General features: G+C 30.8%; 2 protein-coding genes across 6 annotated transcripts; one reads left to right on the forward strand and one right to left on the reverse strand.

The window, feature by feature from the left end:
• Positions 1 to 409: 409 nt before the first annotated feature.
• Positions 410 to 19331, reverse strand: LOC115888564. Of its 5 annotated transcripts, none has more exons than XM_030908318.1 (17): positions 19088 to 19331; positions 18808 to 18938; positions 18696 to 18758; positions 18452 to 18637; positions 18161 to 18396; positions 17889 to 18104; positions 17771 to 17837; positions 17568 to 17701; positions 17436 to 17515; positions 14908 to 15154; positions 8385 to 8639; positions 6146 to 6354; positions 1929 to 2043; positions 1769 to 1872; positions 1180 to 1358; positions 646 to 845; positions 410 to 580 (listed from the first exon to the last, which is right to left on the reverse strand). In XM_030908318.1, the coding sequence occupies exons 2-17, from the start codon at positions 18929 to 18931 to the stop codon at positions 536 to 538; spliced, it is 2460 nt and encodes an 819-aa protein (XP_030764178.1). In that variant the 5' UTR covers positions 18932 to 18938; positions 19088 to 19331; the 3' UTR covers positions 410 to 535. The 5 variants fall into 5 exon arrangements, with proteins under 5 accessions (XP_030764178.1, XP_030764182.1, XP_030764177.1 ...); XM_030908322.1 differs by having other exon boundaries at positions 17898 to 18104; positions 18808 to 18944; XM_030908317.1 differs by having other exon boundaries at positions 18808 to 18944.
• A 168-nt stretch (positions 19332 to 19499) lies between these two features.
• Positions 19500 to 26916, forward strand: LOC115888561 (probable 28S rRNA (cytosine-C(5))-methyltransferase). The gene is made up of 6 exons (XM_030908314.1): positions 19500 to 19729; positions 19815 to 20070; positions 20720 to 20994; positions 25091 to 25274; positions 25492 to 25596; positions 25652 to 26916. Exons 1-6 carry the CDS (start codon positions 19607 to 19609, stop codon positions 26875 to 26877), a joined length of 2169 nt encoding a protein of 722 aa, XP_030764174.1. The 5' UTR covers positions 19500 to 19606; the 3' UTR covers positions 26878 to 26916.
• The last annotated feature ends 499 nt before the right edge of the window (positions 26917 to 27415 follow it).

Consider the following 27415-nt stretch of genomic DNA (forward strand, 5'->3'; position numbering starts at 1 on the left):
ATACCATAGATGGATACTAGGTACTCCTAAATCATATACATCATATATCAAAATAAGTTCAGATGATACTTACTCAGAATATGATCATATACGTTTAGAAATTATATATGGCGTATAAAATTAAAAGACATCATATACATGTTATTATAATACGTATATGATAAACACTAAATACTACAATTTTAAATAGGTATAACGTGCTCACAGAATGAAATGGATCAAGAGTAATAAAAAATAATTATTCTGTAATGAGCATTACGCATTTACGAATATGTAGGAGTCTAAATAATGTTATTTGAAAGAAATATATTATGTAACTAATTAAGAAAATCAATATAAAAATATTTATTAATCAATACTATAAAAATAATAGTTACAACCAAAATACTCTTCAGAAAAAAAACTGCGAGTATTACAAAATATTTTCTATAAATATTGCTGTTCATTAATGTTTTTATAAATAGTGATAAAATTAAAACAAACAGTTATAAACAATAATAAGACAATAATAAAACAATAATTTAAAAAAAGTGTTTCAGTGTTTAATATTCTCTTTACCTAGCTTCTTTGATGCAGAGAACTGTAAAAAATATATATTATGTTAGTTTATTCAAATATTAATAAGAATAATAATGTAAACTGTACCGTAGCCAATTTGCTTTCATTTCCTTTAACTTCTGGATTCGATTTCTTGTTATGTTCAGTCAGAACGCTAGATTGTTTAGGGGTTCCCCCTTTTGTATGATAATATGGTGAACTTAGAATATTCTGTCTCACTTTACTTAAAGCGGACATTATTTTAGGTTCCTTTCCTGTTGAAAAGCTTCTTTTAATCCTCATAGAACCTATATAAATGAATGTATTGTATAAGATGTTTGTTAAATAATATAAGTGGAACTATTGTTAGAAAAATGAAATAACTTTTCAAAAAAAATACCCGCAAAATATTATCCGCGTGATATTAAAGATTTTTTTTTATAAAAAATTGTACACATTTTAGGAGACACCGGTTTTTCCTTGTTTTTTTTCATTCACATTTTTCTAAAATATTTCTCTTTCTATTACAATCTTGCAACGAATACAGTCTAAAATATACGTACGTGTTTGATGACGTGCAACAGTTTTTAATTTGTATCTCCTATATGTATATCATACAGAAGCTATTTTTTAAATACATACCTTCAGTTTTATCATTTTTATTGTCAGTTAAACCTTCACTAACTGAATTTCTTCTAATTTTCGACACTTCAACTTTATTCACGGACTTTAACAAACTTTTAGAAGCATTTGTTGTGCTTTCCTTCAGTTTTTCTGGCTTTTTATACGATGCGGAACTTGACAGTCTTTCGGAAAAAGATCTTCAAAAGAAAATGGATACAGGGCATTAAAAAAACATAAATATACAGGGTGTAAATAATAAGTATATCAAATTCGGGAGAATCTTTTATAATGAATTTTTCGATTTGGTGTTTCCCTAAAGGGAGAGAACTTTTTTTTCTATTCCTTACTGTTTCACCGAAATTACAAAAAAAATTATTTTATTTATTTATTTCACTCCTTCTCGGAGGTGAAAGCGTTTATAGATCTTTCAAAGTACCAACTTACATCAAAAATTCAAGTTTTTACCAAAACTTTGTATAGGTGTATTTTCTTGAACTATTGTAGGTAAAGACCAAATTGAATTTAAAAAAAATCACTTATTTTTAAAACGACCTATTATTTAACACCTTGAATATACTAAAAAATAAATATTTATTCTGTTTTATACCTGTAGTATTTAGTTTTTGTTGAAAGTGGTGAAATTACATATGCCTTATCCTTTACGTTCACATTTGCAGGCGTTGATGTTAGTGTAGGTTTTAGAGATACCTCCTAAAAATCATTATTCAATATTTACTTAGCAAAAAAAATTAAAAAAAGTTTATTACATGAATTGGCGTGCTCGTTCTGTTAGACCTAATCATAAGTTTCATGTTCTCGTTTCTTTCAGGCGTTACATTTGATTTAGAACCCTTAGCCATATTCTCCAATGGCAAAACAGCTCTGTAAATGGAAAATACTGTGTTAAATCTTATATAATTTATATAATACGTACTATAAGTGATCAAGTAATCACCTCAAGTGGAAATTTATAGTTTCTCCAAGAGGAGGATCATTAACAGTGCACCTGTCAATGGCATTGTGTCATTTTGATTCACTGGCAAATTGCATTTTCCGTCATTTTTGGATGTTGCCTGTCGAAGAATTCATATATTCTCTGACTAGTTGGACAGGACTTTGTAGTCTGTCATTTAGTCTGTCGTTTTGTCATAGTCTGTCGTTTTGTACATTATCTCTCGATAATGTACAAAAAAAACTAGCTAAAATGTACTGAAAACGCTAGCTGCGCTGGAGTTACGATTACTAAAACCCGCTTAAGATGGGCTGGTCAGGTGGTATGCAGGATGCAAGAAAACCGCCTACCGAAATATCTTATTTACGGTGAGCTTGTAGACGGTAGGAGAAAACCGGGTGAACAATTCAAAAGGTACAAGGATATTTTCCATGAAAACTTAAAGGGGATAAGCATGCAGAATCAATGGAAGGAAGCAGCGCACAACAGAATGGAGAAGGTCAATGGAGAAGAATGGTAAACTCAGTTGATAACAATCAAAAAGTAAAGAGGCAACAAAGTAAGAGTGTAGTAACAGAGTGCGGAATAGAGATAACATCACGTCTCGGGCTTCGAATAAGAAACAAGCTCTAGAGAAACAAGCCCTATAACATAAGATACAACATTTTAATGAACAGTGCTTTCCATAAAATCAATAAAATGAAAAATATACGAAATAATATACATGTACTAATTTCTTTCGAAAATCGACAACTATGAAACTATGAACCCTTCCCGGACACAAACGGTACATTGCGAGACAGGAAATTGTAGAGAGAAACAAGCCCTATAACACAGGATACAACATTTTAATGAACAGTGCATTCCATAAGTCAATAAAATGAAAAATATACGAAATAATATACATGTAGTGATTTCTTTCGAAAATCAACAACTATGAAACTATGATCCCTTCCCCAACACAAACCGTATAATGTGAGACAGGAAATTGTAGAGAGAAACAAGCCCTATAACATATGATACAACATTTTAATGAACAGTGCTTTCCATAAAATCAATTAAATGAAAAATATACGAAATAATATACATGTACTGATTTCTTTCGAAAATCAACAACTATGAAACTATGATCCCTTCCCCAACACAAACCGTACATTGTGAGACAGGAAATTGTAGAGAGAAACAAGCCCTATAACATAGGATACAACATTTTAATGAACAGTGCTTTCTATAAGATCAATAAAATGAAACATATACGAAATAATATACATGTACTGGTTTCTTTCGAAAATCGACAACTATGCAACTATGAACCCTTCCAGGACACAAACGGTACATTGTGAGACAGGAAATTGTAGAGAGAAACAAGCCCTATAACATAGGATACAACATTTTAACGAACAATGCATTCCATAAAGTCAATAAAATGAAAAATATACGAAATAATATACATGTACTGATTTCTTTCGAAAATCGACAACTATGAAACTATGATCCCTTCCCCAACACAAACCGTACATTGTGAGACAGGAAATTGTAGAGAGAAACAAGCCCTATAACATAGGATACAACATTTTAATGAACAGTGTTTTCCATAAGATCAATAAAATGAAACATATACGAAATAATATACATGTACTGATTTCTTTCGAAAATCGACAACAATGTATATAATATGATCCCTTCCTCAACACAAACGGTACATTGTGAGACAGGAAATTGTAGAGAGAAACAAGCTCTATAACATAGGATACAACATTTTAACGAACAGTGCTTTCCATAAGATCAATAAAATGAAACATATACGAAATAATATACATGTACTGGTTTCTTTCGAAAATCGACAACTATGCAACTATGAACCCTTCCAGGACACAAACGGTACATTGTGAGACAGTTAATTGTAGAGAGAAACAAGCTCTATAACATAGGATTCAACATTTTAATGAACAGTGCTTTCCATAAAATCAATTAAATGAAAAATATACGAATTAATAAACATGTACTGATTTCTTTCGAAAATCGACAACTATGAAACTATGATCCCTTCCCCGACACAAACGGTACATTGTGAGATAGGAAATTGTAGAGAGAAACAAACTCTATAACATAGCATACAACATTTTAATGAACAGTGCTTTCCATAAAATCAATTAAATGAAAAATATACGAATTAACAAACATGTACTGATTTCTTTTGAAAATCGACAACTATGAAATTATGATCCCTTCCCCGGCACAAACGGTACATTGTGAGACAGGAAATTGTAGAGAGAAACAAGCTCTATAACATAGGATACAACATTTTAATGAACAGTGCTTTCCATAAAATCAATTAAATGAAAAATATACGAATTAATAAACATGTACTGATTTTTTTCGAAAATCGACAACTATGATCCCTTCCCCGACACAAACGGTACATTATGAGATAGGAAATTGTAGAGAGAAACAAGCTCTATAACATAGCATACAACATTTTAATGAACAGTGCTTTCCATAAAATCAATTAAATGAAAAATATACGAATTAATAAACATGTACTGATTTCTTTCGAAAATCGACAACTATGAAACTATGATCCCTTCCCCGACACAAACGGTACATTGTGAGACAGGAAATTGTAGAGAGAAACAAGCCCTATAACATAGGATACAACATTTTAATGAACAGTGCTTTCCATAAGATCAATAAAATGAAACATATACGAAATAATATACATGTACTAATTTCTTTCGAAAATGGACAACAATGAAACTATGATCCCTTCCCCGACACAAACGGTACATTGTGAGACACGAAATTGTAGAGAGAAACAAGCCCTATAACATAGAATACAACATTTTAATGAACAGTGCTTTCCATAAAATCAATAAAATGAAACATATACGAAATAATATACGAAATATATATACGAAAAATTAACGAAATAATCTACATGTATGTACTGATTTCTTTCGAAGATCGACAAACGAGTTACAGAAAAGCTCATGAAAGAAAACGCATTGCATAACTAGTATTTTCTGATGTGTCAAATACTCGTCAGCAGGCAGTAGAATTTTTTAGAATTTAGAATGAGTGGGAGGGGGTTAATCACTTCGACCTTACAGATCCATTGTGTCCCCCTTTCTTGAATCATAACTCATCATACAGTCCCAGGGCTTTGACAAAAGCCAGTATCTGGGACGGTTTTATAGAGGGTAGTTCTCCATCTCCAATATCAGTCGTACCAAAATTCATGGCACGAATGGTAGTCGTCTCTGGCGCACTCAGTGATGAGGTGTACTGGTGTTTCACCATCTTCCCACAGAATCTGCATTCGCCGTTTCTTCTTAGTTTCAATCTACTGAGGTGTTCATTGAGGAGACAGTGTCCTGTTAAAAACCCCGTGACAATCCGAAGATTGTTCTTACTCAGACCTAGGAAGATCTGTGATTTTTATTGATCATAAGCCCTCAGAAACTTCTTCGAGTGTCCTAGACCATTGCAAGATTTCCATTCCAGGTTGCGGATGGAATCTTCCAAGTTCTTGAGTTCCTCCTTGAGTTGGTTACCACTTGGAAAGCAGAACGGTTCTGGTCCAGTTAGTGGAGTGTTCGCTCCTTTTCTACCTAGATTATTTGCTTTTTCATTGCCTTCTATCCCTTGGTGAGCAGGCACCCAGTGTAGGAGGACTTTGTTTTCTTTGTCTAATTTATTCAGCTTCTCTATGCATTATTTGACCAATTTCGAATTGATTGATACTGAGTTGATCGCCTTTAACGCTGCTTGACTATCAGATAAGATGGCTATTTCTTGTTTCCGATAGTTCCTATCTAAGATAAGTTGTACGCATCTCTCGATAGCGTAGATTTCCAGCAGGCAGTAAGTAAGTATGTAAGTATCGAGAGGTGTCGCATTTCGCTAATTCTAAAATCCATCGCAACATTTAAATATATATCTTAAAAACCGTTCATTTGTTTCGAACTAAATGAAAATGACTACCGGGAATCCACTTCAGGTGATCTTGCTTAAGTAAACTATAATACTAACCTCATAGGGCCTTTTTTACTGGCAACTTGTCCCGTTGTTGATTTTCTAATATTACCAGAAATAGCCGATTTGCTCTGGGAAATATTACTGATTCTACCCGATATATTTCCACTTTTGTTCGAGGTATTACTATCGTTCGTTGATCTTTTGTGACTGTCGTTGCTTGGGGCCGATGCATTAAACGAACTTAAGTTGTTGCGTTTAGGTGTCTGTAAATACGTAAATCACTAAATTACATACAGTGTGAGCACAAATTATACAGATTATAAACTTTGTTTTTCCTTTATTGTTTTTCGTGGTTCCAATTTTCGGAATCGGGCACTAGTTAGGTTACTAGTTTGCGCACATAGCACGCCCACGTATGGTCTCTAAAATTGTGAACAGCGCCTGACCGGCACAGTTATTAGAGAGATATCGGAAAACCGAATAGCGTCATGCAGTATTTACGCGTACCTTATCATGGTTACGATATGCGCGAGTCAATTTTTAACGCAACACCCGCTAATAACGTTACCGCCTGATGTAATTTGCGGATCAATTACACCAAGCGCTATTTCTAAATAACGTTTAAAAATTGCTTAAGGTGCGTATTCATTATCTGAACGAACGAACGAACGAATGTTCGTTAGTGGTATGGACGGGGACCGTACGATAGAACCGCACGAGAAGACCGGACGCGAACGCCTTTGATGTACCGACTCGAAACGGATGGTCGAGCGAACGAACGGCAGCATGCGTTCGGTCCCCGTCTAAATATACCGCACTTTCATTCGTTCGTTCGTTCGGATAATGAATACGCACCTTTAAATGGGCATGTGCGGGTATTTACAACCGGGGCCAGCCGGCGAGATCTTTTATTTTAGGTTGTGTTTGAATTGTTTTGAATTATTACTTTAGTTTTATTAGGTAATTTGATATTTAAGTAGCTGGGATTAGTTTTAATTAAATAAATATGGCTCAAAATATGGATTCTTCCAATATTAAAGAACCTATAAAGAGGCTTAGGTTTACAGCAGATGACGACTTAGCCCTTCTAAGAGAATTTGTTGCTTGTTGCCCTAAACCCACTGGCAGACTATAAAGCACTAGAAATAAGCACTTTAGCGCTTTAGTTTTAAAATACCTAGTAAAGAAAACAATTTCAAAGTTAGGTTAAGTTTAAATTGCGGACGCGACGCGAACAGAATTCTTTCCGATCCGATAACTATAAATGAAGAGAGTTAATACCACCTCACATAAAGGAAATAACACCTGGCCTTATTAACGTCCATGCACGCTATTCGGTTTAGCGATATCTCTCTATTACGCTGTTTATTGTTATTTTAGGCGAGTTTATTTTTTGCACACAGGAAATTTTACTCGTTTGCACATCGTCATAAAAAACAATTTTCGTACCACGAATTAGGGACAAGATTTTTATCTGTATACTTATAGGATACCTAATCTGTGGTGTGAGTAACTGTTCTGAAAAATCTCCATATTTAGATTTTTTTTGTATTTACTTCAATTGATCTTAAAAATATATAATAAATATAACTCACATTTTAAAAATATATCAATATACAGGGTGATTAATATATATTTTTAAATTAAAATTGTAGATACTTGATACTAGAATGTTATAAGGTGTGCCAAAAAAATCATAAGAAATGGAAGATTTTTATTAATGAAAAACGTCGTATTTTCCTTAAAACAAAAAAAAGTAAAAACCCCGATCAAATTGTTTTTTCTAATTTCAATAGAGATTAGTCGTACTTGGTAAAATTTTTTTAAAAATTGTAAATTTGCGGTAAAAAAGATTCTTGATCAAATTTTCACACTCTTATAAAACACCCTGTATACGAGAATTCGCTAAATATATTTTAGAAAACCACATAGTATCTTAATCACAATAGATGCATCTAAAACCTGGTCCAAACCGCATCCCAAAATCTTTTTTAGTTCAAGAGATATTCAACTTTAAATTTACCATAACATTTTGCTTGTCCCGATAATTATGTCCGGCAGTTTATTTGACGAAATTATCCACAAATACTAGTTAAACGCTTTTCTTCACTTACCCACGCCAGAAAGAAATCTAACAACTAACCTGTTTGTTTCACTTCTTTTAAAGGCCAAGCCGTAAGGGGAATCCCCTGGTGTCGATCCCGCAGATCCCGCACGGTAAATCCCGCAAATTTGATCCCGCGGAATCACAGAGGGATCCCGCATTTGCGGGATTGCATTCCCTAATTCTTACCTTAGAGACATACGGCGGTGGTTTTTGGACAGATCCCGGTGAAATTCCCCTTAAATTTGACACATTTTTATTATTTTCCTTCCCGGATTTGCTTCTGCACGATAGATCCAGTGCATGGCATTCATCACTTTTATTATGCACTAGATCCGAATGAGTGCAGCATCCATTGCTATCATTTCTATTTTCTGAACTCCTGTTCTCTTTAAAGTGTGGCTCCTCCACTGAAGAATGTCCAGAATCTTCAGATAGTATTTGCTAAAGTCATCAATAAATCAAAAATTATCTTTACAAACACTAAAAAATAGAGAAAAAAAACGGTGTCGTAGTAGCCTTTTAAATGACGATCGAGTATAATCACAGTTTAAAAAATATAAATATATCAGTTGACCCACTCTTCGCCCGTATCAAAATTCCTCCCGCCGCTTCCCGCCTGTCTTGTAGACTTGGGTCAGTCTACATCCGTTGCTCGACGTGTACACAGCGTTCCAAGTTTATTTTAGTTTTGTTTTCGGTCCGACGCATAGGGTGAATCAAAAATAGTGTTTAGTTGTTTTGTTCGAATTGTGAATAAAATGTCTACTAGAAATATTTGTGCAGTGTATGGTTGTGGAAGTAGAATGACAGACAATATATCATTCTTTAAGTGCCCAAAAGATGAAGGAAGGTATGTGTTTATATAGTATAGGATATTAAGTAAAGTATTAGACATATTGAGTATATTATAATTATGGAAACCTAACTATGAATAAATTGTTTTAAAAATATACATATAAATTAAGAAAAGATTTTACTCGAAATATGCACAAAATATTTACTTTTAACAATTAGTTTATTATTTCAGTAGATATTTTAGACTAGTAGTAGATACTTTACTATTATGTTTTGGATTTTGAAGTATTTACCGGTTTGCAAAGTGCATATTAAATTATTTTTTAAGATATTTGCATTTTTTTAAATAGCATGTTTTACTTTTTAGATGTTTGTATTTAACTTTAACTACCTACCTGGAAAGTCCAAATTTTATCGTCAGGTAATAAAAATACGTGCATACAACTTGTTCTGCTATTGACAAGTTTTTTAGAGTTTTTACGAAATTTTATGTAACAGTAAATATAACAATTGACGAGCACATGGGAAAAACGATGAGTATCCAGAAATGATAAATGTTCAGGAAACCGTTTTTTTTTAATTCAAATTACGCATGGACTTTTATATCCGAGTTTATATCGTTTTTCCCATTTTTAAATGCCTGTTTCTATGTGGCCGTTATCGATATTCCCGTTTATTTAGGTATCAAAAGGTGTAGCCCCCCCCCCTTTGGTACTTTCATTATTTTTCCCGTGTGCTCTTCAATTAGTAGTAAATACTGTAATAAATTATATTTGCATATTTCCTAAGTTATAGCACGTTTTGCTTTTTAGCTGTTTGCATTTAACTTGAATTATCTACCTTTTTATCAAAAGGTAATAAAAAGTACTTGGATACAACTTGTCTTGCCATTATCATTTTTTTTTTCAGTTTTTATTTAATTTTATCGAACAGTAAAATTTATTACTCAATTAACTACTAACAGTCATAATTACTGTTCATGATAATCATAAAATTTAGAAAAAAATCCAAAAAAATTGACAATGGCAACACAAGTTTTATGCAAAGGTACTTCTAATACCTAACGATAAAATTTGGGCTTTCCGGGTAGGTAATTAAAGTAAAATGCAAACATCTATAAAGCAAAACATGCCATAATTTAAGAAATACGCCAAATTATTATTATATATATTAAAAAAAAATTAACTTATTATATTTATTTAGTATACATTTTTCATATGGGGTTTCCATAATAATTATTAATAATAATTACCCTATTGACAATTCCATATTCCAAAGAATTAGGATAGAATAATATATCTAATATTTTAATATTAATGTATTCACCATAATATGTATAAGTAGAGTCTGATAGAAAATAACTTGTAGGTGTGGAGCCTGAAAAGTGCTCTAGGATTTATAGGATCCCACAGATATGCTGTTAATCAATAAAACTAGTACTGTATTTTTATTTTTTACTTGCTATATTAAAATTCCTTAGTATTTTTAGTTGATCCCTCGTATACGGCCAGCGTTCTGACTGATAAAATAGCACTTCCGCTGCACCCGGTAAACGTACAAATTTTTTGTCACCTCGAAGGGTCACGGGCCGCCTTTGAAGTCAAAATAACAACAGAATTCCTTAGAGTGGGCCAACTGGTATGTATTCTTTAAACTGTGGTATAATTCTTAAATTATAATCCAACTTATTGGATCGACAGATACACAGTTGAACAATTTATATATTTATACCTAAGCATTTTTTTTCTATATTAAGAGTCCATTTCACTAGCCCAAAAAAGTAGCAAAATAAGCGTTTGGCATTTAATGTAAAACTGGCTAGGTATTTTTACACAAATGAAGAAGGAAACTCAAGATAAAGGATTATACTATATCCGTATTGTAGCACATTTTTAGACAACTTCTTTATTTTTAAGATTTTGATGGTCAAACATCAACAAAATATCCCTTATGTTTGGATTAAAATTTCTCGAAAACAAAGACAATTTAAAATTCCGTTACAATACGGAAATACAGGGTGGTCCGAACTGTATTCCGGAAACTTCGGCAGCATATTCTGCAGATAAAAATAAGTAAAAAAGTTCGTATAAATGTATGTCCTAAAATGCTTAGTTGCGGAGATACAGGGTGTAGAAGTTTCATTCTTATTTCGATTTTTTCAAAATAATTTATGAAGTAACGTCGATATTTGGATGAATATTGGTTGACATGGGAAATTCGATTTTCATGTCAATATGACTCCTGCTTGTAGAGGGCGCCACCTACATATTTTTTAACTGGGTTGTAGAGTAATAACTTTTCGTCCATACCTGTATAAAACTACCGAGTAAAAAAATATACATTCAAGACTTTTTTTGCATAAAAAAGGTCTCTTGGTAAAAATCGCTAAGAGTAATGGTTCTCGAGATATTTGGAATCGAAATTATCAATACCTGTCATCACTGACATAATTAAACATGTTGACTAAATAGTTATTAAACTGAAATCATAAATTTGAAATCTTTTTGTGCCAAAAGTTCAACAGAAATTGTTTAATCATCATTTTTTCGCAGAAAAAAAAATATGATTAATTTAAAAAAATAAAATTTATTATTTCAGTCAAATAGCTATACTCAACGTGTGCTTATTTTTTGTCAATAATGAAATGTTTTGACTATTTCCATTTTAAATATCATGAGAACGGTTACTCATAGCGATTTTTACCAACAGACATTTTTTACGTAAAAAGTCATGGAAATGTATATTTTTTCAGTCAGTAGTTTTATACCGGTACGGACAAAAAAAAAGTTATTACTCTTCAAAACAGTTAAAACCTTTGAATAAGAAGACTAAGGAAGGAGCATAATGCTATCCATGTATTCATGCATGGTGGGCGGAAAAAGCTCTCTAGGGTGGGGATCCTTGACAGTTCTGTTTGACGATTCATTTGACACATTTGAATTTGATTTGAAATTTTGTGGACTTGTCAGTCTTTACGGAGCTTATTTTATGTTATTTATTATTTATTCTACTACTGATAGTTGTATAAAGGTAGTAAATCTAGATGGAAATTATAGCAGAACTTAAATTAACAGTGACACTATCGCGATTTATCGAAAAAGACTCTAAAATAGTTGGTTGTGTAGCGTGCGGTAGATCTCGGCAAAAATCGAGTGAATAATGGAACAACTTTTTCGCTAGTAAGTGACTATATAATATACATACGTGTAGTAAACCGATCATTTATGAAATTCACTTAAATTAACTAAATTATATATTTTTCTTGCATTTTAGCTTTATTTATTACTTGTCAAAGATTAGATGTCACAGAATTTAGATACGTTAATTTGACTTACCTGCTTCAGTAGCGTATCGGATGTTTGTGTTAATAAATACTTATTATAACTTATCTATTTTTATTAGAATTATATATTTTTATAACAATTTTAATAACTACCAACATTTATTCACAACATAAAATAAAACAACAAATTATTGAGTCTACCCCACGTCTACTCTACATCATAGTTTTACATTTTTTAAATAAAATTAGAACGACACTGATAAACCGGAATTTAAGTCGGCCATATTTGAGGCCTATCGCGGTGTACCTAAGATTTTTGCTCCTTCCATAGTCTTCTTATTCAAAGGTTAAAACACATGTAGGTGGCGCCCCCTACAAATACGAGTCATTTTGACATCAAAATCAAATTTCTCATGTCACAAAACTCCCAGACACCAATTTTCATCGAAATATTGACGTTACTTCAGCAATTATTTGGAAAAAATCGAAATAAAAATGAAACTTCTACACCCTGTATCTCCGAAACTAAGCATTTTAGGACATACATTTATACGAACTTTTTTACTTATTTTTATCTGCAGAATATGGTGTCGAAGTTACCGGAATACAGTTCGGACCACCCTGTAGATTGAAGTTTTGTGATTACAGTGATATATAATTTATATAGTTTTGTAGTAAATTACTTGCTATTTTATGGCAAATGGTGAAGCTCTGCAAATTTTAATCAAGCCTTAATCAAAGCACGTGTGTTTGGAATTTTGGGTGTGGGGCTAATACTACAGGATCAGGCTAAGTGTGCGAACACAGTGTAAGCAGGTTTGCCGCTTACCGGTAGTCGGCGCCAATCTGGGTACCTATTCTTGACATCGTTCGCAACTTTGCGTATACGCATCACGTGTATTGTTATAAACAGGGTGTCCCAGAAATAAGTGCAAGTATTTTAAGGGGTGGTAGATCTCGATAAAAGAAACATATTTTCTCTTTATTGTTTTTCAAATAAGTCCAAAATAACTGAGTTATTTTACTTTGAAAATTTCCAAAAAAAAATGATTTTTTGCTAAAATTTTGAGAACCACTGGATCTTTTCTGGATTTTCTTTTTTGTAAATTTAATCTACTACCTATATTGCCATATTATCAAGAAATTATTTTTTTTAAATAAAAACTAAAAAAAAATTACGAATTTAAAAAAAAAAATCGCGAAAAAACCCTCATAGGCGTGTTTCTGGGGTTGAACTATACTACCAGTTAAGTTAAAATACTTCCACTTATTTCTGGGACACCCTGTATATGGGTACATAGTAGCGCCGCCTCGCGCTTATAGCCTTGAAAAATTAAAGCCTGTTATCAAATCGGCTAGTTCACAGTGAAAGTAGGTAGGCGCCGTCAACCAGTGTTCATTGGCGTTCTCGCTTTTACCGGAACGAAAATTTATTTATTTCTGCTTTTGCACGCGCCGACGGCGCACAGAGGTTAGTAAGTACTAAAAGTTGGCCAAAATTATGTTTTATGATTTTTTTGCTAGTAATATTAATTATTAGAGGAGAGGGTGCTAATATGGAACCCCATTTTGTTTTTCCTACACAATATTTTTTCCTCTACTCTGAAACCCTTTCCACCGATCAAATAGGGCCATTCTGTGCAAAACCAAGCAATTGGATGAGGATGCTAGAACAAGAAAGTAATTTGTATATTATAGACGATATTTGAGCGAGGATGGGTGTTATAGGGTAAAGACTATATTTCCTTTAAGAATCTATTTAAATCAATGTTTTTTTTTGCAGTGGCAAATATTGACAAGATTTTTGTACATATTTCAAAGCTGGAGACTTTAAGCATTGAACGGATACTAATTTCCATGCGGAATATTGCCGAATAGTCTTACACCTTATAAAAATGCCTCTGCTTTTTTAAATATAAAACATTATAAAGAAATAGAAGGAAACGTTTGAAAATAAAAATATGGCATAAAACAGGACTTGCCAGCTGGCTCTGTATCCATCATGACAGTTATTATAAACAATTTGCAAAAAAAGAAATATTCAGAATACACTCAAGATAATTCATACTTATAACTGAAATATATTATTTATTTGATAGTCAACTTACGATTTAAAAAAAGCTAATAAACGTGCTTACATTTTGTATTTATAGATTTGTATTCAGTTAAGATAAAAAATGAAAATAATCCCCTATGTGCGGCGTTTGAATATGGTTAGGTTAGGTTAGGTTGGTTAATCAGGTAAATTTTCTCTTAATTAAGTACTTCCGAACCCTGCTCGCATCTCCGAAAAAGCCATATAACAATACACGTGATGCATATACGCAAAGTTACGCATCACGTGTATTGTTATATGGCATTTTCGGAGATGCAAGATGTGAGTGATATTTGAAGATGCGAATGGTTAAGAATAGGTACCCTGAGACGGCGCTGGTTGCCGGTAAGCAGAAACCTGCCCCCGTTATGTTCGTACCCTAAGCCTTGGACAGATTTCTGAAATATAATATAAATTTCCTTTAGCCACACCCCCCCTGAGAGCAACCCGAAAGTACAGCGTAATAGACTCTTAAGCAATAACTTTTTATGTCAATCTAAAAGGCTACTATGGCGATGTTTTTTTTATTATCTTACATCACTTCTAGTGCTGGATATTTCACTGGCGAGAGAATTTAAACTATGTAGATATTCGCTCCTTCTAGAGATAGATAAACCTTCCTTATCTTTTACAAAATCTGATAAATTTCTAATTATTTTTAATATGCTCTCGTTGCTAGACTGTGAGATTTTGCTGATGTTATGACTTAAATTATTGCTAATATTACTTCGGTTAGCTGGACTTTTGTCTTCAGGCAATTTTGGAAGATCTGGTATCTGAAGCCTAGAGATATAGTAATTTTTATTGAGTGGCTTTAATAATGTACAATGGCTATCGCTTTAAATTATCCCACTTTTGGCAGGCTATTTTTCAGGATAGAAGATTCATTAAATGAAATAAATTTTATGGTTTTTTTTTTGGACCATTACTTTCCTGTTCAAAATATTCTAATAAGGTTGCAATAATTTGTTTCAGCGGGAAATTTAAATTCCAGTTAGTCAGCCTGGCGCCAAATATATCCATGGTGGGCAACAATGAAGTTAAAAATCGCGCCCTCGATTACGTAAATAAAAGTTTAATTGTTATTGCTTATATGTACCTAGTGAGTTTTACATATACCTACCATTTTTACATATTTTTATTAAATTATGCATATAAAAAACTATAAAAAAAGATATGGCAGGTCTGACATACACTTGACACAGGGGTGCATATACGGGAGGGGTAATGGGGGAAATAATATGCATGTATTGATTTCTTTCGAAAATCGACAACTATGAAACTATGAACTCTTTCTCGACACAAACGGTACATTGTGAGACAGAAAACTGTAGAGAGAAACAAGCCCTATAACATCGGATACAACATTTAAATGAACAGTGCTTTCCATAAAATCAATAAAATGAAAAATATACGAAATAATATGCATGTACTGATTTCTTTCGAAAATCGAAAACTATGAAACTATTAACTCTTCCTGGACACAAACGGTACATTGTGAGACAGAAAATTGTAGAGAGAAACAAGCCCTATAACATAGGATACGACATTTTAATGAACAGTGCTTTTCATAAAATCAATAAAATGAAAAATATACGAAATAATATGCATGTACTGATTTCTTTCGAAGATCGACAACTATGAAACTATGAACTCTTCCTGGACACAAACGGTACATTGTGAGACAGAAAATTGTAGAGAGAAACGAGCCCTATAACATAGGATACAACATTTTAATGAACAGTACTTTCCATAAAATCAATAAAATGAAAAATATACGAAATAATATGCATCTACTGATTTCTTTCGAAAAGCGACAACTATGAAACTATGAAAATAGAAGGAAAGATAGAAGGAAGAAGGGGATTGGGCAGGAAGAGGATGTCGTGGCTCCGAAATGTTAAACATTGGACGGGAATAAGAACTACAGGAGAATTAATTCACGCCACCGGAGAGAGAGAAAGATGGTCAGAACTGATCGCAAACATCCATTAATGGATAGCAGCAGAAGAAGACCGATATCTTTCGAAATTCGACAACTATGAAACTATGAACTCTTCCTGGAGACAAACGGTACATTGTGAGGCAGAAAATTGTAGAGAGAAACAAGCCCTATAACATAGAATACAACATTTTAATGAACAGTGCTTTCCATAAAATCAATAAAATGAAAAATATACGAAATAATATGCATGTACTGATTTCTTTCGAAAATCGACAACTATGAAACTATATATACATTTCCTGGACACAAACGGTACATTGTGAGACAGAAAATTGTAGAGAGAAACAAGCCCTATAACATAGAATACAACATTTTAATGAACAGTGCTTTCCATAAAATCAATAAAATGAAAAATATACGAAATAATATACATGTACTGATTTCTTAAGAAAATCGACAACTATGAAACTATGAACCCTTCCCGGACACAAACGGTACATTGTGAAATAGGAAATTTTAGAGAGAAACAAGCGCTAACATAGGATACAACATTTTAATGAACAGTGCTTTCCATAAAATCAGTAAAATGAAAAATATACGAAACAATATACATGTACTGATTTCTTTCGAAAATCGACAACTATTAAACTATGATCCCTTCCGCGACACAAACGGTAATTGTGAGACAGGAAATTGTAGAGAGAATCAAGCCCTATATTTGACATATGTACATACAGAAAAAAATATAAGGTACATAGGGTGTCCCGTTTAAAATAAAATATAGTTTGTACTGTGAAATTTGACAGCGTATGACATTTTTGGTAATACATAACATAACTTTGACCAAAAACCCCATAATTTTTTTATGAATGTTCTATATCCAAAAATTAAATAATAGCCTGTTAAAAGTGTAACAAAAGAATATCCTAAGGATGTACAGGGTGGTCCCATAATAAAGAAAAATAAATTTAAATTGTAAACTTTAACATTAAAAACATTATTAAATATAACATTTTTTTCATAACACACTAAATAAACAAAATAATAACCTTCGCTCTATTATTGTTGACTCACCCTGTATATCAAATTCTTATTCGCTTAGAAGATGTATTTACTTACATATTATTATCATTTGAGCAATTGTTATCATTTAACTTCTCATCAAGATTTGTTGGCTTCAAATCAAGCATTTGGTCAATCTGAAAAATTAAGCTGTATAGTTAATAAAAAACACATAATTATTTAGTATACCTTTTTAGCTACTGTTTCTTTATCATATTTAATTTTTTTCTCAGAACCACTCTGAGATCGATCCAAATCATTAGGCCAATTTGGTTCAGGAATTGAGTCTAATAAATTGTATTTGCTAGAGTCTGACGACTTATCTAAAAAATAAGTTTTTATTTCAGCTATTCTCTAAGGTATAGCAATGTACAAAGGATATTTATTGTTACCTTCAATATAAAAAGAGTTTGATATATCTTTTGCAACTTTTTGACCTTCTAAAAACACAGAATCATCCTAAAAAGAAAAGAGATTGTATATAAACGTGATAAAACATTTCATATTTACAGCACATACTGCATCTTCAATTGTATTTTTTAAATTTTCTTCAAATGTTACTGCAGTGGGCAGCGATTGGAACCTTTTCCTAAAGCTTTCGTTGTTGTCTAAATCACTGACAAGTGTATTATGGGAAATAACTTGAGATACAGAACATTTGTTATTCATAGAAAACTTAAAAGCCTCATTTAAAGGATCCGATATAACTAATTTAGAGTCTATATCCTTAAAAAGAATTTTTTATTTTATATAAATTATACAGTTATGTACTAGTTACTTACATTTTCAAATGAGCCTAAAGGAAGAATAGGAGATGGTTCATTAAAGCTTCTAAAGCTAAAACTCGGGTTACATGATAATAGACTTGATGCACTTGACAGCTTTCTTGAATCCGAATATAAAAAGGCTTCATTTAGGACACCTAATGATGGATATTCTACGTTATCACTAGTTTTTGAGACAGTGACTTGTACAGAAGGCTTATTACTATACAATAAATTCTTAATATCTGTTGATCCTACAAAAAAAGCAATGAACAAATATCTGTATCACAAAAAAAAATGAAAACTTGCCTATTAAAGATTCTCTTACATTAAATATTTGTAAAGACTCTCTACCGACATCGATAGTACTTAAATTTAACAGCCCCAATGAGTCTCTAAAGCTAATATCTTCATTGCCAAGTTGTTTCTTTGCTTGTAGATTTAACTGATCTCTGGTAAGAGAATCTCTGAATAACATAGAATCCGACAATACTCCTAAAAAGCAACTGGATAAAATACACCTTTAATGAAAAATATATATTCACTTTGTTACCTAATGATTCCCTGAATAAAAAATCATTGGAATCCAAATCCACCAAAGAAGGTCTCCCAGTTTCTACAAAGAACAGAATTAATTATTTTATAAACTAGCCTAGAAATTATACCTTCAGGAATCATTTTCATAGACTGACATGTTGAAGTTGTTTTATTTGCACTTGCCGAATTGGTCTGTTCTCTATCTATGCTAGGAGATAAGCCACTGTACATTTTTTCAGTTGTAGTTTCCATTATAAATCTACAACCGGAAAAAAAGGAACTATTTACCTATTTAAACTTAAACAAGAAATGTGCAATGTTTTATATAACTGAACTAGGGAAACAATTAATGAATTGGACAACACGAACAAACTTTGCACTGAAAAAGCCCTTCTAGCAAAAACTTACAATACTTTATGTAGACCCAAGAATTTAATCAACGACTTTTTTTGTTTTGTTACAAAAAATATCTAAAAATCAAGCTATTTCTGCATCGATATTCTTAAAACCTCCATCTATAATATAGATATTATTACCCTACGATATATTTTCTTAGGTAGAAACCACTACATTAGAATGTTTTTACAAAATAATAGTTAAATTCCATAATTCAACATTATTTAAATAAAAATAAAAACAACTGACTGAAAGTGACAGTTCTTTTTAAACTTTAAAAGGAATTAAAGAAACCTGCAATTTTTAAAATTTTGCCATTTTTTTGAAAGAAGAAATAATTCTAGATTATAATCTGTGGTAATAAAATATGACATTTATATATGATTTTTCCTTAGGATTTTTTAAAGTTGTCATTTGCCATTTTTTAAAAGGGTTATGTTTATTTTTGTTCATGTGATCGGCTAGTTTTGAATAATTATTTTGGTTAGTTTTTTATATTATTTTAATAGAAAATACTATGTGCATTGGACAATGAGCAATTTTAATCATTCCATTAAAGTTCCTAAATTGTATAAATGTGCAGCTAAAATATGCCAGGAGGTCGCTGGAGGTGGTGGCAGTATAAAACATTTGATTTATGAGAAAAAACATTTTGTGAGTTTATCAAAAAATTTTGCTAGCTTTTGGTTCTGTACTCTTTAAAGTTCCCCTATTAAACTTAATTTATCTGTTTTTTTAGAACACAAAGGCTCTTTATGCTCTAGTAGTAACAACATTTCAGAGAGCTCAGGAAATTGACTTGTTACTTAAGAGAACTAAATTGTTTGAGAAAGAACCACGTTTAGAACCATGGCTCGCAAAAGTTTTCATATCAGAATTAATGTGGGGCAAGAAAATATTACCTAAAAGTGAAGCTAAACCAGTTCAGACAATACTAGCTTATGAACAAGCTTTTAAAGCCCACCTCAGTGACTCTTCTGTAAACCATATTGAAGGTAAATTGATTTTTATTTTTTTAGGAAGTTATGGATAATACAGATCTAATTCTAACCCAAAGAACTAACTCCTATAAAGAAGTTGAGGCATCTGAGATTCCTAAAGATGCCCCACTATTGCCGCAACACTCAAAACAAGCTGCCAAAGCTTTAGCTTTGTTACTTTTCTTTAGTTTTTTAATGTTCACTATACCATTTGGTGTATATTTTGGGACTAAATATTCGTTAGAAGATTATTTTCACATTCATGGAAATGAAAACATGATTGTATCAGTAGTGGCTACTGTGATTAGTGTAAATGTTATTATTGGATTGTATGTATATATAGCGTATCATGAGCAAGAGTATGATGATGATGGAAATATAGTGAATGATAGTACTATTAGTTCATCTAAATCAAGTTTAGAATTAAAAGAAGATTGATTTTGTGATTGAAACAGTATTTTTTTATTTTATAGTTCGTGTAGACATGTATAGATGTATCTTTCATTCCACATTTTAATATTATTTACTGAAGCGTATGTATCTGTAGATATTTATATGTATTTATATAAATCTTAATAAATTCATTCTATTAATACTTTTTTATTGTTACAATTCACCTTAGTATGGTTAAGAATTTTGTTCACATATTATATTTATATTCTAGGAAATATAATTGTTAAGAAGCCACGATATGTGAGAATAAATACATTGCTAACTTCATTTAATGAATCACTGGAGCTTTTTCAAGAGGAGGGGTGGGTTTTACAACAAATTAAAGACCATCAGAATTATGATAGTTTCATAGAGCAAGTATCTTTGTTGGAGGGTGACTTATTTCTTCGAGATATTCATATTTCTGATTTATTAATTTTTCCTCATGGTACACAATTTTATAACCATCCAGGCTATAAACAGGGAGCGATTATTTTACAAGATAAGGTATTAATTTGATTATATATGATAGATATAAGATAAATTATAATTTATGGTCTCTATAAATTACTTACAATATGAGAAATATCTCCAAATTAGTTTAAATATAAATGAGAATTGAATGTATCCAGAAGCTGGAATACTGCAAAAATTATTATCAAAGGGATACTTAAAATTAACTTATTAAGTTAAAATTAACAGTAACAAATAAAAATTCACTTTGACACTGAATGCTCTCTCTAAATTGTGTATTTTTTGAATAATAATAATAAATTTATTGCAACATTTAACAATATAAAATTACAACATTACACGAATATCAATAGTACCTATTTAATAAATGGATATAGTGTATAATACTATTATTCAAGTAATTTGCAACATTGTTCATTGTATTTTACACATGCATGTGTAATATACCAAAAATTAGGTAAAAACTTGCTCAAAATTAGTTTAAACAAAGACAAATAAGAGAAAAATTAAACACTAAAATTAAAAAAGAAAAAGGTATTTACATACATACATACATACTACATACATATACATAAAAAGGTATTTTAAAAGCTACAATAGGTACTAAAAAAAATAGTAACTAATAAAAATTAATTAAACACTGAATGCCTCAAATTGTATAATTTTTTTTGATATACATGAAAAATTATAGAATACACAACAATATGTATGTCTATAAAAATTAACGCTAGAATGAAAAAGAATGTACAAAATTAGTTTAAACAATCAATGCAAATGAAAGCGAAAAAATAAATTAATAATTAAAAAATGAGGAATTATGTCAGATATTGTATAACTCTTGTCTACACGTACAAGCATCAGGAATATACGTACTTAAAGTTTTACACTACATGTGATATTTCTCTATAAATTAAAGCCAGAGAAAAAATGCAACAAATGAAAAAATAATTAAACAAAATTATAAAAAAATAGAAATATGGTTAAAACAAACATATGGTTAAAATAAAACAATTTAAATGGATGAATAAATATATAGTGGAGGAATATACTAAAATGTACCAAAAATGTGTACAGGGTGGTCCGAATTGTATTCGGGAAATTTCGGTACCTAGCTTATTCTGCACATAAAAAGACGTAAAAATTAATCGATTAAATACTTATCTGACGCTTGTATAAATGTATGTCCTAAAATGCTTAGTTTCGGAGATGCAGAGTCGCAGAGTGTAGAAGTTTTATTTTTATTTCGATTTTTTCCAAATAATTAGTAGATGGCTCCATCTACAGATTTTTTAGCTGGTTTGAAGAGTAATAACTTTTCATCCCAACCTGTATAAAATTAATGAGTAAAAAATTACATATCCGCAGTTCTTTATGTAAAACAGGCCTCTTCATCAAAATCGCTACGAGTAATGGTTCTTCAGATATTTGGAATCAAAATAATCAATACATGTCATCATTGACATAAATTAAAAAGGTTGATTAGATAGTTATAAGCCTGAAAATAATAAATTTAACTTTTATACCAAAAGGTTCAACAGAAACACTTTTATTTTAATATATATTAATTAAATTAAATTATTAATTTATGATTAATTAAAAAAAAAGTTCCCAAATTTATTATTTCAGTCAAATAACTCTATCATGTTTATTTTTTGTCAATAATGACATGTATTGACTATTTCCATTCTAAATATCTTGAGATCGGTTGCTCGTAGTAATTTTTACCGAGAGACCTTTTTTACGTTAAAATTACGGAAATATATATTTTTCCTCTCAGTAGTTCTATACAGGTACGGACGAAAAGTTATTACTATACAAAACAGTTAAGAACACGTAGGTGGCGCCCTCTACAAGTAGGACTAATTGACACTGAATTAATTTTGAAATTTCGCTTTTATTCAAATATCAACGTTAGTTCTGAAATTATTGGAAAAAAAACGAAATAAAAATAAAACTGCTACACCTTGTATATCTCCGAAATGAAGCATTTTAGAACATAAATTTATAGCGATGGGAACTATCGAATGAATTAGACTATCGAATGTTTAATGAATGAATGATTTCAACTATCGAATGGTTTTATTCGAATTCATTCATTCATTTGTATACTAAAGCATATGTGACAACCTCGCCGTGCGACTAAATGGTTATCGTTGAGCCACGACTATCGAATGCTTTTGATAAATGAAATTTAGTATTCGTTTGATTTTTGTCTGCGTCAGTGCATTATTAGTTCTTCCAAATTTTTATAACTTCGCCGTATAAATACTGTGTTATTTTTGCGTTTATTAAAATAGTTAAAATACTAAAATAGTAGTTATTTTTTAATTTTATTTATTGACGATTGTGTGCATGTGCAGGTGGTCAAAATTTTTCCGAAAATTTGTGTGGTTTTCCGTAGTCCGATCTTTCAATTATTTAATTTTATATGATATATGGTCTATTTTTTAATGGGAAATTTTAAGAAGTAGCAATTTTTAAGAGAGATGAGATGAACTTTATTGTAAGTTTTACAATTTAGGTACATTTTAAAAATACATATTTGTATTTTAGATGTTTTAATAATATGAATTAGTTGAACTTAATAATCATATTTAAGTAATGTGGTTAAGTAAATGGTTATCGAACTCAAACTATGGGGTGAGAAATTTAAAATGAAAGTTTTACACGTGCCAATTTAAAAAAAAGTTAACGATGTTTGTATTTTGAACGAAAAGTTATGCTAATTCTCTTACATGTAGTTTTTTGCGAAGAAATATTTCATTTATTTTTTAAAGTAAATGCCAGTAAAGGTAAATATAATTTTTAAACAGTAATATAAAGCACCTAATATAAATAATTTTGATTTCTAATTTTTTATTTATATTTATCTTCCATTACACTGTATGCTTAGAAAATTAATAAATGTTTATATTTCATGATTTTAAAATTTGTTGTTAATATAACAAATTAGTTCTGTAATTATTATTATTATTTAATAAACCAACGTTGCTCCCCAAAAAATTTAGAGACTATATTATTTTTAAATAGGATCTAATATAAATAATTTTGACATCTAATTTGTTGTTTATATTTTGCTACTACTTAAAAAAAATATTTATATTAAATGATTTTAAATTTTGTTGTTAATAGGCATAACAAATTATTACTGTTATTATTATTTATTAAACCAGTCATTGCTTAAAAACATTAAAAATCATTTTCCTACATCCAAAATAACAAGTATTATTGCAGTGTAACAACAGAATATTAATAAAAAAAATGCAGAATATATAGACATACTATCCTTAACTAACTAAAGTCAAACAATAATATTCTTTGCTAATATCAACTAATACCAAAATATGGCAACAGCGCCCTTCATAATGTATTTTCTGTGTAAATACTTGCACCTCAATAAAAAAAATAATGTGTCCTTATCTATATCTGACTCCGCAAAAAATCAAAGATGCCGGCTTCTTTCATAGCATTGCCCCCGACCGCTGCGCTGTCGGGTTTCTCAGAAAGAAACCTACGTCGCCGGGCGACAACTAAAATTCAGTTAATATTTTATTATAATCGATCCTGACGAATAAATGAATTTCATAAATGAATGAATTTTATAAATGAATGGTTTTTGCTGCCGAATTGCTAGAATACAATATTTCAAGGCAGATGACGGATCTATTCGATAATTTTTATTCGAATAGTTTTCAACGAATGTTTTCTTACTAACTATCGAATTATTCGAATGAATTGCAACTATCGAATGTTTCGATAGTATTCATTCAATAGTTCCCACTACTATAAATTTATAGGAACTTTTTTACTTAGTTTTATCTGAAGAATATGCTGCCAAAGTTCTCCGAATATAATTTGGATCAACCTGTATATTGAAGTAATATAATTTTTTGGAAAAATCGTTTTGTTAAGCCCCATACTCACTATGCGCTGATACGTCGAAGAGTATGATGCGTTTCGTCGATGTGATTAGTTAGTTCTTTGGAAATTCGTGCTTTGTGTTTTTATGACACTTCTTTTGATGGCTCGCCCAAAAATCGAACATACTACCGCACAACCTATCGCATCGAAGAACCGCATCAGCGCATGGTGAGTATGGGGTTAATGTTTGGTTTGAATAATGTTACAGGCAAGTTGTATACCCGTACATATCTTATCCCCACCACCAGGAAGCATAATTTTGGATATGTGTGCAGCACCTGGAATGAAGACTACACAGTTAGCTGCATTAATGAAAGATGAAGGCACCATCTATGCCGTTGAAAGGGACCCCAAACGATTTGACGTACTAAATAAGATAGTTGAAACCTCAGGTAATACAATAAATGCGTGTGAATGCATTAAAACGATGTCACGTTAGCCGTAGAAATAAAAGATTTCAGTTAGAGCTTTATTATGTTTGCCACTGATGACAAATAGTTATTTCAAATCTTTGTTGAATGTTTAAAGGGCAGAATTATTTTTGTTTAAGCCTATTTTGTGATTAACTTTTTGCAATACTAAATAATCACCCTGTATATATTTTTTCAGGTTCAAAATGTATTAAGGCGATAAATAAAGATGTGCTGGAGTGTAACAGTTCTGATTTTCCAGATGTTGAATATATTTTAGTCGATCCAAGCTGTTCTGGATCAGGTAAAACATTAAAAGGTGCATTCTTAAGATATATTTTACAACCTTATTTGTTTAGGAATGGTTGATCGTGTAGAAATGACATTAAGCAAAAATAATGCAAGATTGGAGAAGTTGGCTGGATTTCAGATCAAAATTTTAAGAAGCGCATTAACTAGATACCCTAATGTTAAGAAGGTTGTATATTCTACTTGTTCCTTGTATCCAGAAGAAAATGAAGACGTAGTTAGGCAAGTTTTAGAGACAAACAATGAGTTCCGATTAGTACCAGCCGATACTTTTATCAATAAAACATGGAAAAATTTCGGTTCGCCTGATTTTGGAGATATAGGAAAATTTTGTTTGTACGCTAAGCCAGAAGAAGATCTAACCAATGGATTTTTTGTTGCTGTTCTTGAAAGGTGCAAGGAAGGAGAGTACAATCAGTTTTTCAATGGGAGGAGTTTAAAATATATGAAGAAACATGAAAGAAATGAAAAAAGAAAGAAGGAAAGACATTTAGAACAGACAAAGGAAAATATTGATGAAGCAAAAGTTAGTACTGAATTAGTAAATCTGGATGAAAGTGAAGGAAGAAAAATTAAAAAGAAGAAGAAAAAAGATAATAGTGAAAATATAGGCGAAATAAATGAAAATATTGATGAAATAGAAGACAGTACTGAATTAGTCAATCAGAATGGAAATGAAGGAATAAAATTTAAAAAGAAGAAAAAGAAGGAAAAATTAGAGAAAAATCTAGATCATATAAATGAAAATATTGAAGAAAGAAAAGACAGTACTGAATTAGTAAATCAGAATGAAACTGAAGGAATAAAAATTAAAAAGAAGAAAAAGGATAAAAATTCAAATCAGGAAACATTATATGAAACAACTGAAGAGACACTTGAACAAGAACAATTAGAATTAAATTTGAATCAGAAGAAAAAGAAAAATAAGAAACATAAAGAACAACAACAAAATACAGACGATGTTGAAATTACTGAAATAAATATTAAAGAAGATAAAAACGAGAAAAATATTGACACTGAAAAGGTGTCAAAAAATAAGAGAAAGAATGAGGTTGAAATAACTGATGCGTTTGTTACTACAAAAAAGAAGAAAAATCACAAGAGTAAAGATATCAATGTAGAAAATGAAGTGGTGGCAGAAGATAATTTTCTTGGTGATAAACTCAAAAAGAAAAAGCGTAAAGTAGATAAATTAGACAGTTTAAATGATACAGATTATAGCAGTAAAATGAACAATGATAATAATGAAAGTTTAAAGAAGAAAAAAAAAGTTTAATTTTGTTTTTAGGTGTTTATTTTTTAAATTTTGTCTATAGGAGTCACTTTTTGTTTATGTTTTGTATTTAAATAAAATAAACATTTAAAAAAGAAAAGTTTTTTTTGGTCTACAATCGCTTGATGTTGATTTCTGAAATAATGTGTGTATATTAAAAATATTTTTTCAACATTATATTAAACCCCAAAACATTGTATTTTTATGATTCTGCCTATTAGGAAGAAAAGTTTAATATATGTTGTTAAATTAGTTATTGTAATGAGAGGTAAAATAAAGGTCTTTGATAGAAAAAAAACAGGTGAAGAGTTGTTAAAATTGGATAAACTTATCAAAACTTTATAACACTTTCAGAAAAAAATAACATGGTAAAAAATGTACTTATAGTTCATATCAAATAAACTTTTAGTCACGTGATTAAGCTTGACCGGCACAGCGTTGCCCACTTTTATATATTTTTTTAATCACAATATTTTAGGAAACAAAAATTAATTATAAATATATAAACAGTTATTATTTACATCAACAAAACTCACCTCCT

The sequence above is a fragment of the Sitophilus oryzae genome, unplaced genomic scaffold, assembly GCF_002938485.1.
Source record: "Sitophilus oryzae breed Bouriz unplaced genomic scaffold, Soryzae_2.0 scaffold_801_pilon_pilon, whole genome shotgun sequence".
NCBI lineage: Eukaryota > Metazoa > Arthropoda > Insecta > Coleoptera > Curculionidae > Sitophilus > Sitophilus oryzae.